The sequence below is a fragment of the Symphodus melops genome, assembly GCF_947650265.1.
Source record: "Symphodus melops genome assembly, chromosome: 14".
NCBI lineage: Eukaryota > Metazoa > Chordata > Actinopteri > Labriformes > Labridae > Symphodus > Symphodus melops.
Genome location: NC_136704.1, coordinates 7,216,102 through 7,230,345, shown reverse-complemented (window position 1 = coordinate 7,230,345; position 14,244 = coordinate 7,216,102). Strand labels below are relative to the sequence as shown.

Sequence of the window (14,244 nt, the reverse complement as noted above, 5' to 3'; positions counted from 1 at the left end):
TGGTCAGATTTTTAAATAGGCTCCAGAAGAATACTGTTCACCAATGAGCGATTCTGCTCATGGTTTTTAAGGCCTGCCTGGTAAAGGAAGTATATCCTGGCCAAAGTTTCCAAATTCTTGCTCCTGAGTGACAGTTAAGAGATTTTTCTTAATTTTGCTGGCGCTAACCCTCTCAAAATGTTATTACCAGAATAAAAGGGAAAGAAGTGTCACAAGTAACAATAACAGATAGAAACACGGACCCAAAATGCAGACTCACACGAGGCAAACAGTCCAGGTTGGCACACAGGAAGCAAAGAAATCTAAAATGGGCAGGCTAAAGGCAAAAATAAGAAGGCAAGAAAAGGTAAAAGTAGCATATTAGGAACATGTTTCCCTGTACAAAAAAATTCTTACTTTGATGTCCACAATGAATGTCAACAATAGAATATTGAAAATTGGAAAATAGCAAAATAATAATTTTAAAAACAATAATATATATTGAATATATACAAATATGCAAATGTGCAATGTGAAGGCAGTATAGAGCGCAAATATAATTTAAACTGTGCAAAGAAATGAATATAAAATGTGCAAACTGAGCATGAGGTAGATTGTGATTGTTACACTGTCAGCTGTTTAGGAGTCAGACAGCAGTGGGAAAGAGAAAGTTCTGGAGTCTGTAGGTCCTGCATTTCACACTTGTGTACCTCTGGCCTGAGGGTAGGAGTGTGAACAGTAGAAATGAATGAGGGGGACACACTGAAACACTCTACAAACTTGCAACACGAGGGAGGACACACAACGATTAAAAACACAGACAATCAGGGTGTAATGAGACAGGTGAAAACAGTTAGTTTGGGGGCGCACAAGGTGGGAAATCACAGGGAGCAGGATCCGATAGACAGAGACAATGGTGAAGAACAAAGTAAAACAGGAAATACATATCATACTTACATAATTGTACTAAAGGGAAAACATGACCTCAAGTAACTTGTCCAGTTGTGTCAAACAATTACACTGTAATAATATTCATTCTCGTATTAAGTGGGTGTGGATTGTTGCCAATTCAGGGCACACTGAAGTTCCTTCCTTATGTTTGCTGGTTTGGTATCCCAGTGTGCAGCTGTGCATTCCAGTGGCGTAGTACAGGTTTTGGTGATGTCATCCAAGAATATGTTCTGCAATCTTGGTAGCGAGAATGAAAACATTTCACAGTGTCCATTTGTTCTTCTTCATACCTTCGTCTGCATGCTCATTTTAGTCGACTCACAAACACATTACATCATTAATTTCATCTTGTTTATTGATTGATATGATTTACTTTGGTTTGCGGTGAGAAGAAGATTTACTTTATTGATCCCGGAAGGGACATTAGATGTTTACGCTGTGAGTTTTTACACTCTGAGTGAGTGAGTTGCCCCCGGCAGGCGCTCCTGAGCTGGTTGGATGGGTTAAGTGTCCTGCCCAAGGACACATCGGACACGTTGCTCGCAGAACCTGGGGACTAAACTCTCAACCTTCCCATAGAGAGACAATAATTCTACGCTCTGAGCCACAGCCTCCCCCAAAATGACAGTATCTTGACGACAGCCTTTTTGTGGTTATCCTTTGTAGCAAGCCATTCAATTAACTATTTCATCTACTTGACTGAGGTTGTAATTTCACTATTAGAACCTGATGATGCCGTCATCTGTACTCCATTGGATGTATACAAGGTTGATGGCTGTCGTGGTGTTCCACTTTTGTCGTAGCTGGTACTTCCCATTAGGGTTCGCAGGTAATTGGTGCAAAAACACAGCGTATATTCTTCAACAAGTTTTGGTAAAGGTCAACCTAGTTTTGTGCATTTCCACTTAGATAATTGGCAGTCGTGCGTCTAGGATAAGTGTGGTAAATTGTTTGGATACAATTTAAAAGTGGAGTTTCCAAAAGCAAATCTAACTAGAGAGGACTGAATCTGTCTTTATTGATTCATGTTTTTTTGTTTTTTTAGCTTCCCACCTGGAACGTGTATTGCAGAAGATTTAAAGGCTTTCAGTGTTGAATTATGTGTAATTTCACCAGTCAGTGAGTACCAGGCATGGCTGTACTGAAATTCTCTTAAAAGTGCATGTGTGTAGACGTGTTTAGAAACAATTTTCTTCCCCTTAGAAAGATTTTGCTAGTTTTTGTAAATGAGCCATGCCTATTTGACTAATTTGACCAGTTTACCTGCTTACAATTTGGAATAAAACCCTCTCTGCACCAAGCTTGAAAAACAACTTTCTTGTTAAACTTTGAGGACCCAAGAGAGTCCAGTTTTGAGTGTGAAGTGGGTTGGATTAGAGGTTTTCAAGAACACTTTAAGCAAGCAGCAGTATGTCCAGCCAGGAAACCAATGAATTCCAACACCCGAATGATGTTTCGATTGCATTCCAAAATGATCGGAAGTGCATTTGCCATGTAATCATTTACTGGGCAGAACGTTACAGTCTACAGTCTGCCCATTGATTATTTGAAAAGCGTGCCCATTTTAACTCTGATATGAAAATAAACTGATATTTCTGTCGAACAGAACAAGGACAGAGAGCTAAAGCCCTGTAATTTCTGTGTCATGGGACCGCTCAAAGAAATGTGGACTTTTCTCCACCAACGGCAGCATTCATCGAATGGATGGAAACTACTGTATATGGAGCCTTGCAGAAAGGTTTCCTAAAACACAATGCAGTAGAAAAACTTCCCCTGCTCGTGAGAAGAAAAAAAAACTGACATTTCAGTCCTGAATAACCAGAGAGATGAAAAATAAATGAATTGCAGAGACTGGAATGGAAACTTTTGATCATCCTTGGAGGAGATTGTGCACTCTAATGAAAATACAATTAGTCCCTTAGAGGCTGTCTGCTGCCTCAACACAACATATTAGTGACTCGAGCCAAACATAGAAATGTTTCTTCTGATTTATATTTGTCTGAGTGAGACTCATTCCCCCTGTTTCCTCAATCTTCTTCAAGGTTGTTTTCGCGGCACCAAAAGAGACACGATAGCATTGTTGATTTGGGATGAATGCATTTTGGTAATGCCTAGTCATTATCGGTCAATCAATTGATGAAGTTTTATTTGTATAGTAGTAATTCATTGCAGATGTTATCTTAAGAAACATTATAAAGGAGCAGGAGAGCGTACTCCTTCTTATATTATTTAAACAGACCAAACATCAATCCATCATGAGCATCGCATAAAGCAACATTTAGCAAAGTTTCTTGGTGAGGAAAAAATGGCTTATACTTTTCACTGAGTGTGCTTTCTGTCTAAATGTGTTGTTGTTTGATTGAAAAGAAATACACCTATGAATATAACAAACTACTTGCACTGTAATAACCTGTGCAAACTATTTTGTTACACAGTAAATTGTTACTGAATTTCCTCCTGGGATTAATAAAGTTTTTCTGATTCTGATAGAGAACTGTGTAAAATTATTCAGCAAATATATGCATTTGTTCTATAGCAGCAGACCTAATGAAGGCCTTCAATCCGACCACTGACAAACACAAGAGAAATGTTTTTCATTTTCACTAATGCAGCTCATATAAGCAGTCGACTGTGTCGATGTGGACGTATTTAAATCGAGAGCCTATTGGCAGCAGAATCTCCATATTGTTCAGTGGAATTGTCATTTGTTTAATAATGAAGTACTAATTTATTTTGTCTTTGATCAAGCTCTTTTTATTGTCTACGAAAACAATACAATTGTTGTGAAAAAAGAAAAGAACTGACAGAGAGAAAAGGAAACAAGTGAAAGAATAGAGAGAGAGAGAGAGAGAGAGAGAGAGAGAGAGAGAGAGAGAGAGAGAAACTTGACTTATTTATTCAGCATTTGAGAAGGAAGATGTGAGTTGGTGGTGTATCTGTACAAGATGTGTATAGATTCATGAAGTGGTGTAATTGGTGGGATTGAAGATGATGGATAGATAATGTGGGATTTTCAGGCCTGGGCTGGACTGATGAGAGTGTACATTGGAGGAAGGGGCTCAGAAGCCTGACTCAATGATGTCTTTCTGGCTAGACCCCAAAACGGCCTCAAAACCTTTTGACACTGATGAAATCATAAACACTGAAGTGTTTTAAGGCTGTACTGAAGTCATAAGTGAGCAGACCTTATGAAAACAATGCATTATTTACAGCAACTTCATCTGAAGCACAGATGGTAAGGAGGGCAGAGGGAAAGAGAAGGGGGAGGGGATAAGGAGGATGCTGCCGGCATTACTCTCCTCGTGACTCGCTCTGTTTTAAATGTGCATGCATGGGTTTAAAAATCTTTCTGGTAGAGTTCTTTGACAGAGTCCAGGCGTGAATTCTGAGTTCCACAAATAGGTCATGTTTAGTCTAAATAGTTAAAGACTGTGGAAGTGGGAGGTTTAACTTGTGTTCAAGCTGACATTTTTATGATCCCTCCAGAACCATGAAATAATGATTGTCTTTAAGCTAACATTTTCCAACTTTTCCAACGTTTTTTTTCCTCTCTTCTCCTTTAACTCTCCTCTCATATTTGTTATGTCCCCCTTTCTCTGGATATCTTCGTCTTTAGGATTGTTTTTTTCTTCTTCTGGTGTTTATAATTCTTCTTTTTTTCAAGCTGTTCCTCTTCTTTCTTTCATGCATTTTTTTTCTTCCTACTGTTCCACCGGCAAGTCTGCCAGCACTTTTCCAAAAATGTTAAGTAGATAATATAGAAGGATGCCCCGAGGAGAGACTTTGCATTGCACATTGCACCAGTTCTAGTTTCTACAAACACAGCAAGGACATTTTGGAATACATTTAAAAGTCACATAAAAGTTGTGAACGTCATCTTGTCATTTTCTTTTCTGTCAAGTATACTTCTCCCGTTTTGAATTTTGGTAATATTCAAAAACAACCCTGAGACATACAGTATGAGTTTAGTCTTGGTTAAAGTTTTCTCTCCACTTTCTGAGCCAAAAAAAATCCAACATTATTTACTTTACCTATTTCACTGCACACAAAACACAAAGTTTTACCTTTATTTAAAATTCTACATCAGTCTCTTAATAGTGTGGGGAAAATGATTTTTTAGATGCAATAGTAAGGAACTGTGCAATTGTACGCATACAAGGAATATAGTTCTTAAGGTTGCATAATGACACAAAGATAAGTGCACTATGACTGTCTGAAATTGTCAACTTCCATACTATTCTCTCTCAATATGACGTCACATTGAGTTTGTAATATGACCTGAAATTATAGTATGTAATTCTGTTTGTGCAAACAAGAATCTGTGCTGCCCAGAGTTTTATTCGATCAGCCAGAGTATTTGAGGTTTGAAACAGGAGCATACTGGTCCTACTTAACAGCCCCCACAATGCACTGTTGCTCTAACTGTCCAATCACAGTGTTTGTTAGCGAGCCAAATTGCAGCTTAAAATAAAAGTTCTGTCTTGGAATGCATGTTACACATTAAAGCTAAAAAAAAACCCAAAAAAACAAACGAGGATGGAGGTGGCTGGTTCAGGTAACGCAAATGACACCACTTTAAAACTGAACGACTCAACAAAGTAGAAACAAATGTCTGCCTACTGAATAGTAAGTATACAGGTAGTAGGAACTGTCTACTGCATACTGACAGATTGAGTAAGCACTTTGCAATCTGGATGCACCCACAGACTATGGCTTCGAGCACAGACTCAGAGGGAGCGTTCAAAAAGGAAAATCATTTATTGCACTCCAAAGTAAAATAGACAGTAAGGCAAACAATCAGCAGACAAGTCCAGAGGAGAAGGCAAAAGGCTGAGTCAATACACGTGCAGAAATCCTACACATGAAAGACAAAAGTAAAGAACGCTAGGACCGACACGAGTGAAACACTAAAAACATTAGGGAGCACACACCAGGATTAAAGATGATCAGGGGATAAGAGATACAGGTGATGATAATCAGGACTGGGCTGACGCACATGGCAGGAACATGAGGAGCAGGAAAAGACAGACACAAGGGGTGGTTAAAAAAAAAAGAAAAACAGGGAAATAATGAAAATATACAACATTAATGTAATAGAGCTGATCGTATCAGTTTGTATGATGAATTGGAAGTTTAGTCATATACTTAATTTAACGCAGTTAGGTAGATAACAAGCAAGTTAAAGATTTTTAAATTAACAAGTGGACATCTGAGGCTGCCATTCAAGCTAAAAAAACAAAATATCTGACTTATTGTTCCCGTATAACAACAATGATTGTAAATGGTGTACAAGTTCAAAACAAGCAGACAGTAAATATATAAATTTCGTTTCTTGGTGGTTTTTTTTACATGACGTGTGATTTGACAAACGAGTGCCTGCTGTAGGTGTGTGCATGATAAGAGCAAAAAACTGATTCAAAAAAAAAAACCTCAACTGTGTAAACTGTGCAGAGCTCAGGGGCGGCAGAACTAACCTTACATTGTAAGAGTTCAAGTTTGATTTGCTTAGACATGACAAAATATTGTTCAGGTCTATTTGATTGTGTTATGGTCAGAAGATCAGAATGAGAGAGGATTAAAAGAAGCAAAGTCCCCTCGGTAAGAATGGGAACACATTTGCCTTAAATCTTGCAATCAACTCCAAGGTTACCAAATCTCCCCCACTGACATTACATGCAATCATTTTATGAACTTGTTAATACGGAAAATATTGTTTATGAATATTAGAATAGCTTTAAGTTTGTTTTTTTTATAATTTTTTATTTATATTCCACACAAGATTATCTTTTGGCTGAGTTTAAATTCTCAACACAACAAGCATAAAATAGAGTAAGTTTTCTAAAGTCTTTGTATGGAGCCAATGTGGGATTTGTACTTGGTTAACTGGTTTGTAGACTGGCTGATACTGGTGAATAATGAGTCTCATGGATGCCTTACCTGAAGCGATATCTATAACTATTGTTGGGAATTTTCAGGAGCGAATACCTGACCAACGGTTATGTTGGGTTTTATGAAGTAAAATTTGATTGTCAAAATAAATTAATAATTAAGTTTATTTAATTATTAATCTAAATCAATAATTGTTATTAAACTGTGTTTAATAAACCTCGGGGCACCACCCTGTAAACAGGGAACAACCAAAATATTACCAATATCAGTCTCAAATTATTTAATTAAATACCAATATTAATAATTAATAATCTGTATTTAATTGAAGGTGTGAAATCCGAACACAAAGCCCTTTCACCCAGCCTAAGTCACAAAGCAAATTCACAGTGATCACAAACAACGACCTTTTAAAATATAATAGAATTTATTTAACAAAGCAACATCAAGTAAATCAATGAAACTCAATCAAACAAACAACTATCATAAGCCAAACTACAAGTAACAAACAGAACAAACAAGCGTGGCACATGTGTGTATGTGTGTGTGTGTGTGTGTGTGTGTGAGAGTGAGAGGGGGAGGGACAGACAGAGACAGACAGCGAGCAAAAATGGCGGCGACCACGCGTGGTCACGTGATGGCGGACACAGGGTGATCTACGTTTCAGCAGGTCTGGAAAGCCACAGATCTCTATGTGTGTGCGTTTACCGAAAGGTGCGTGTGTGTGTGTAAAGCGAGAGAGCGGGAGAGATACAACGCCCCTCGACAGCTCAATCTCGGACTGGAGCTCACCACAACTCAGAGCATAGTAACTTTCACTTATCAGAAGCCAGCCGCTGGATTTGTATCAGACAGCGTTCACACTAGTCTTTCTGATAATGAGTCTATTGCCCGGTTATGACGCGGGAGCTCACAGATAAACACAGGGGGCACAGCGACACAAATAAAGGAAACAAAAGAGATTTTACTCTAGTAAAATCTAAGACACATCGGTCAAACACCAAGCAAAATATTATCACCGTTTCACCATAATAACTCAGTTATTAAACACACTCTCTATATCTAACTGCCCAGACCTAGCTAAGCCTCACTTGTCACCGTTTCGTCCACGGTTGATGAAAGGAAGAAAAGAGGTCCTGGAGCGGCCTTCCTGCAGTTGTTAGCTGATGGCGGCGTGTGTGTCCAAAGGGGTTGAGCAGGGCCGTCGTGTCCTCCGTCGAGCGAGGTGATCTCCGTGGGTGTCCTTTCTTTAAAGGACGGAACGAGACGTAATCCTTACAATCTCTCTCTATACCGTTTTAACACGGGAGAAATAAACGATCTGCTTGGGAGATGCGTTCAAGTGGATGATCTAAGCTCGGAATTTCGGACGTCGGTGTGCTTCAAGGCCTTTGGATTAGCTGCGCGCCAAAACTTAAACAAAGAGCAGCGTGCTGGAAACAGGAACAAAGTTGGGTATCTTCGGACATCGGCAGGCGACGTTTGAAAGAGGCAGAACAATGAGACATGGCCGGCTTTATACCTCCCAGACTTCACACCTCTGTGTTAGGTGTGGCAAAGCATTCTGGGAGTACCTGCAAGGCATGCTGGGATAAAGAGTCTTTTGTTGTAGTTCTCCAAACATACACAGCCTGAACTTTGCCATCCTGGCTGGACCCAACATCCCCCCTGGCCTGAAGAGCGGGATGCAGGTCATGGTCTTCAGGGCACTATGGGCCACCAGTCCACGTGCTTTGGAGATACTTGTACAAAAGTTAATTTGGCAAACAGTCCATAAATTCAAGAGGCATTTGGTCTGGGCAGACATTGAGGCAAAGTCTGGGCAGACTGTCTAACTATGTCTAGCGCTAAACATCAAAACATAATCAGACATTAGCGAAGCATTGCTGCTCAAGGTGCATTCTTGGACAAAACACATGAAACAAACAAGAGGAAGAGAGAAAAAGAAGGGTTTCATGTGTAGATGTGTGGGCTAACTCCTTGACTGGGCAGGAGAAAGCCTGTGTGTGTTTGTGCTATGTCAGTGCGTAATGTACATGTACATGTAGAGTCTCACTATGGGTGTGAGGCCACAAAACAAAACAAAACAAAACAACAACAACAAAAGCGTGAGTAGAGTTACTGGATTTTGAAATGGGAGCTACTCCCCCCTCCCCAAAGTGGAGTCAGAACCTGGTTCTTTGTAAGGGCTGGAGGCCTGACACTGTCTTACCCCAGCTATCACCCCCCTCGGAATTGTGCTAGTCATTTCACTGCCGAGACCTGCTTCCTTATGAAGCTCTTGGGAACTCTGGTTATACCTACCCTTCTGACTTAGGCTTCGGCCATCCCGAGAGTTCCTCTTGGGAACTCTGGTTATACCTACCCTTCTGTCTTAGGCTTCGGCCATCCCGAGAGTTCCGTTCAGGTCTGTCAGTGATTGACTCCTCAGGCTGGAACCTACCCTATGGCTGGCTCAACCCTTCACCCCCCTGGCTCTGTCGTCTTCTCTGCCGGTGACGTGGTCTCTTGGACTTCTTCATAGCACGAGGCAATTTGTTGCCTTCAAGTGCTACGCCACCTCTGTGACTTTCAGGCTCAGGGCGTATGCGTGTCTCCCACACTGCCTGTGCTAACTCCTTGACCTCTTGCATACTCGGCTGATGAGTTCGGTAGTGCAGCTCAACAGTTGGCCGCACACTGCTATGCAGGTTGTACACGAAGATGGACTTGAGAGTTCCATCCTCGTCCATACCTGGAGCCCTATGTCCCTGAAAGTATGCTGACCTTAGGCGCTGGTAGTACTTTCTGGGGGCTTCATGTTCCTGGTGGAGGACTTTGAAAGCACCAACAAGTTTCTCTGCAGGGTAAACGAAGGTGGAGTATTCCTCGCACAAAACATTGCAGAGTGCAGAGTACTTTTCTCTAATCCTGGGCCGGAGGGTACTGATGAAGTCATGAACCCTGCTGGAAGTTGTCTTCCAGATCAGCCTGAGTTTTTCACAGGTGGATGCATCAGGGATTTCACGGAGGAGCAGGTTGATCTCTCTAAGATAATCGACTATTTTAAAGTCTGTATTATCTGGATCAAAGCGGGTCGCATCATCCACCAGAGAATCAATGAGCTTTGTGCGCATTATTGGATATCTGGGTGAATAGGAGCCATCCGAGTCATCAGACGTGCCATAACTGCCCAGCTGTGTATCCTGTGGTGGGAACCTGCAGGTGGCAGCAGAGGGCCTGATGTACTCTCTGCCTGTGGGGGCTGAGAAGTCACCCCCCTTCCCATAGGAGCCATCCGAGTCATCAGACGTGCCATAACTGCTCAGCTGTGTATCCTGTGGTGGGAACCTGCAGGTGGCAGCAGAGGGCCTGATGTACTCTCTGCCTGTGGGGGCTGAGAAGTCACCCCCCTTCCCATGGGGTGATTCAAACCTGTCAAGGTGTGAAAAAGTGTGACAACTGTCAGTGTACCGGAGCGTTTTCTCAAAGGGAGGGGCTCTACAGTCAAAGTCTTTCTGTTCAGGATTAACAGGGGGAACAAGACTTTGTTCAGTCATTAGACTATCCTGGCTGCTCGGTTTTCTACTGAGCTTTTTCAGCAGGGGCGTTTGATCTTCTAAGGGGCTTGGTGCACGATCAGAGTCATATCCTGACGACGTGGCTTGCTCTATGCTTACCTGTGCTCCCTTAATTAATTCAAAGGCGTCTAACACCTTCTGCTTGGCAGTTCGTAGGTGCTGACGAAGAGATTTGTTCTCTTCCTGCAGGGATTGGACCTCTGGCTGGAGTGTCTCCATTGAAGCACTGACACTCTGTCTGGTCCATAGACCATGAGTTACAGCCTGGTGGGAGTTGCCCGAGTCGTCTGAAGACTCATAAGTCCTCTGGTCGTCCAACATGTCTGTCTCCTTCCTCCAGGGATCTGGTTCAGTATCCCATCCCTTGTGTAGGGCTTCCTCAGCTGGCGTGGGGGCTGCGGTGCGTACCTGCTCCTCCTGAATTCCGGGTACCATGACACTTTCTTTCATTCGTCTGGCTAACCTGCAGCTTTCTTGCAGTATTTTATTCTCCTCCTGCAGGGCCTTGCATTCGACTTGCAAGGTCTTAAGTCGGTCCTGCATCCTTTTGAAGCCGTCCTTTAGGATCTGGTTATCTTCTTGCACCTGGGCGAGCTGTGCCTGGTGTCTCTTTTGCTGCAAATATGATTTGCGCTGAAAAGGGAGGAGAAGTTGGCCGCGAACATTTGAAGATGTGTACTGTGGTTTCCCTGTTCGATGAGTCATATACTCAACCGACTCATTTAATTTATCTTCGCCTGTGCTGAGGGTGGAGGAGTTCAGACTGTTGACCTTTAAAGGGACGTGGTTTAAACCTGCAACTCCAACCTGAGGGGGTGGATTGTGTGATCCACAGGGGGCCTTGGTCCCTGACTGCTGAATGTCTTTCGCAGACATTCTGTCTTTGTTGGGGGTGATCTTGGCTCGGGGGTTGGCCTGGTCACCTACCTTTCTCAAGGTGTCCTTACAAATGCTAATGAAATAGCTGATCAGGTTGGCAATCCCCTCTAAGGAGAGCTGCGTCAGACCAGCAACAGTTTCTTTTGGTGATGTGTGGTGGTCTGATCCAAAAGGAGTCTTAGCTCCTGGCTCACAAGAAGTTTTGGTACCCATGTTAATGTTAATGTTGATGTGGTAAAACAGAATACCTTAGTGGATTACTGTTTGTGAAGCTGCAAGATAAAAAGTCAGCAGGAGGCAATTCTGACCTACGGTTCTAAACCGGATCAGTGCAGTCTGTCCTGGCAGCTAGGTGCGAACATTCACACCTCAAGTCCTTTTGAGGATTGGGGGAAGACACACCTCTCAGGCAGCTGGCTCTGTAACAATTTTAAAGTTACACTCCTGACTGAGCAAATGGCTAACTTGTTGTCTCCAACAACAATAAGCACACAAAAATTATTAAACTACTCACTCGTCAACACGCAGCAGCACAACTAACACACAACTTGATGTTTGCTTTGCTTTAAAACAACAAAAAGTAATCTCCCAAAGAAAAGAGAATTTCCTTAGAAGAATCACTTCAGGATTAAAAAGTTTGGATCACTGTGAACAAACAATGTAACAAAGCTGGTTTATTAAGGGCCTCACACGGGGCACCATTATGTTGGGAATTTTCAGGAGCGAATACCTGACCAACGGTTATGTTGGGTTTTATGAAGTAAAATTTGATTGTCAAAATAAATTAATAATTAAGTTTATTTAATTATTAATCTAAATCAATAATTGTTATTAAACTGTGTTTAATAAACCTCGGGGCACCACCCTGTAAACAGGGAACAACCAAAATATTACCAATATCAGTCTCAAATTATTTAATTAAATACCAATATTAATAATTAATAATCTGTATTTAATTGAAGGTGTGAAATCCGAACACAAAGCCCTTTCACCCAGCCTAAGTCACAAAGCAAATTCACAGTGATCACAAACAACGACCTTTTAAAATATAATAGAATTTATTTAACAAAGCAACATCAAGTAAATCAATGAAACTCAATCAAACAAACAACTATCATAAGCCAAACTACAAGTAACAAACAGAACAAACAAGCGTGGCACATGTGTGTATGTGTGTGTGTGTGTGTGTGTGTGTGAGAGTGAGAGGGGGAGGGACAGACAGAGACAGACAGCGAGCAAAAATGGCGGCGACCACGCGTGGTCACGTGATGGCGGACACAGGGTGATCTACGTTTCAGCAGGTCTGGAAAGCCACAGATCTCTATGTGTGTGCGTTTACCGAAAGGTGCGTGTGTGTGTGTAAAGCGAGAGAGCGGGAGAGATACAACGCCCCTCGACAGCTCAATCTCGGACTGGAGCTCACCACAACTCAGAGCATAGTAACTTTCACTTATCAGAAGCCAGCCGCTGGATTTGTATCAGACAGCGTTCACACTAGTCTTTCTGATAATGAGTCTATTGCCCGGTTATGACGCGGGAGCTCACAGATAAACACAGGGGGCACAGCGACACAAATAAAGGAAACAAAAGAGATTTTACTCTAGTAAAATCTAAGACACATCGGTCAAACACCAAGCAAAATATTATCACCGTTTCACCATAATAACTCAGTTATTAAACACACTCTCTATATCTAACTGCCCAGACCTAGCTAAGCCTCACTTGTCACCGTTTCGTCCACGGTTGATGAAAGGAAGAAAAGAGGTCCTGGAGCGGCCTTCCTGCAGTTGTTAGCTGATGGCGGCGTGTGTGTCCAAAGGGGTTGAGCAGGGCCGTCGTGTCCTCCGTCGAGCGAGGTGATCTCCGTGGGTGTCCTTTCTTTAAAGGACGGAACGAGACGTAATCCTTACAATCTCTCTCTATACCGTTTTAACACGGGAGAAATAAACGATCTGCTTGGGAGATGCGTTCAAGTGGATGATCTAAGCTCGGAATTTCGGACGTCGGTGTGCTTCAAGGCCTTTGGATTAGCTGCGCGCCAAAACTTAAACAAAGAGCAGCGTGCTGGAAACAGGAACAAAGTTGGGTATCTTCGGACATCGGCAGGCGACGTTTGAAAGAGGCAGAACAATGAGACATGGCCGGCTTTATACCTCCCAGACTTCACACCTCTGTGTTAGGTGTGGCAAAGCATTCTGGGAGTACCTGCAAGGCATGCTGGGATAAAGAGTCTTTTGTTGTAGTTCTCCAAACATACACAGCCTGAACTTTGCCATCCTGGCTGGACCCAACACTATATAACTCTTACACTCATTTGTGTATCTCTCTTCTCAGATGTATGTGACATGCACGGTGCAAGCTAAGGGCACTCGTCTGGCCAAACCAGTGATGTCCCTCGGGCTCGTGTGTATGGCCTTTCTCACCGGTCTGAACCGTGTGGCTGAATACCGCAACCACTGGTCGGACGTCATCGCCGGCTTTATCATCGGATCGGCCATTGCAACTTTTCTGGTGAGAAAGACGTCCTCAAATCTTCAGTGTGTGTTTGTTTGAGTGATGGAGAGAGGCATTTAGGGATTTGGAGTGTTTGTGAGAGATGTCACAGTCATAATCTCTCTGTTTATCGAAAAACAAAGATCTGTGTCTGTGTATGTATTAAGATAGATCATCTGGGGGTGTGAGAGGGTTTATACAAGAAAGAATGTTCAAACTAATGCTGTATAGTCTTACCAACTCAACAATGCTGTTGTTTTGCCTTGTGGAGGTGTAAGGAATATTAATGGCTAAGTCATTATTTAAAGAGACTACAGCCTACCTTTTTTTTTTAAAAAACAATACATCTAATGACAATGTAAAATCAATGTGACATTGTTAAAAGTGTCTTATAATGTTAAACCTACAGGAACCTGTCATCTGAATCTGCTTTAAAGAGTTTTGTGGATGGGATTGTTGGGCTGCCATGGCTCCAACCTTGCAGTTTTGGTTTGCT

At 42.1% G+C, this 14,244-nt stretch overlaps 1 protein-coding gene across 2 annotated transcripts in view; it reads left to right on the top strand.

Moving 5' to 3' along the window:
• The window catches only part of plppr5b (phospholipid phosphatase related 5b), a 104,932-nt gene that overhangs the window by 78,470 nt on the left and 12,218 nt on the right, over positions 1–14,244 (top strand). For both annotated transcript variants that reach the window (XM_079360800.1, XM_079360801.1), the window contains one exon: positions 13,590–13,766. In XM_079360800.1, coding sequence (XP_079216926.1) covers positions 13,590–13,766 — 177 coding nt within the window. The remainder of the gene's footprint in view (positions 1–13,589; positions 13,767–14,244) is intronic.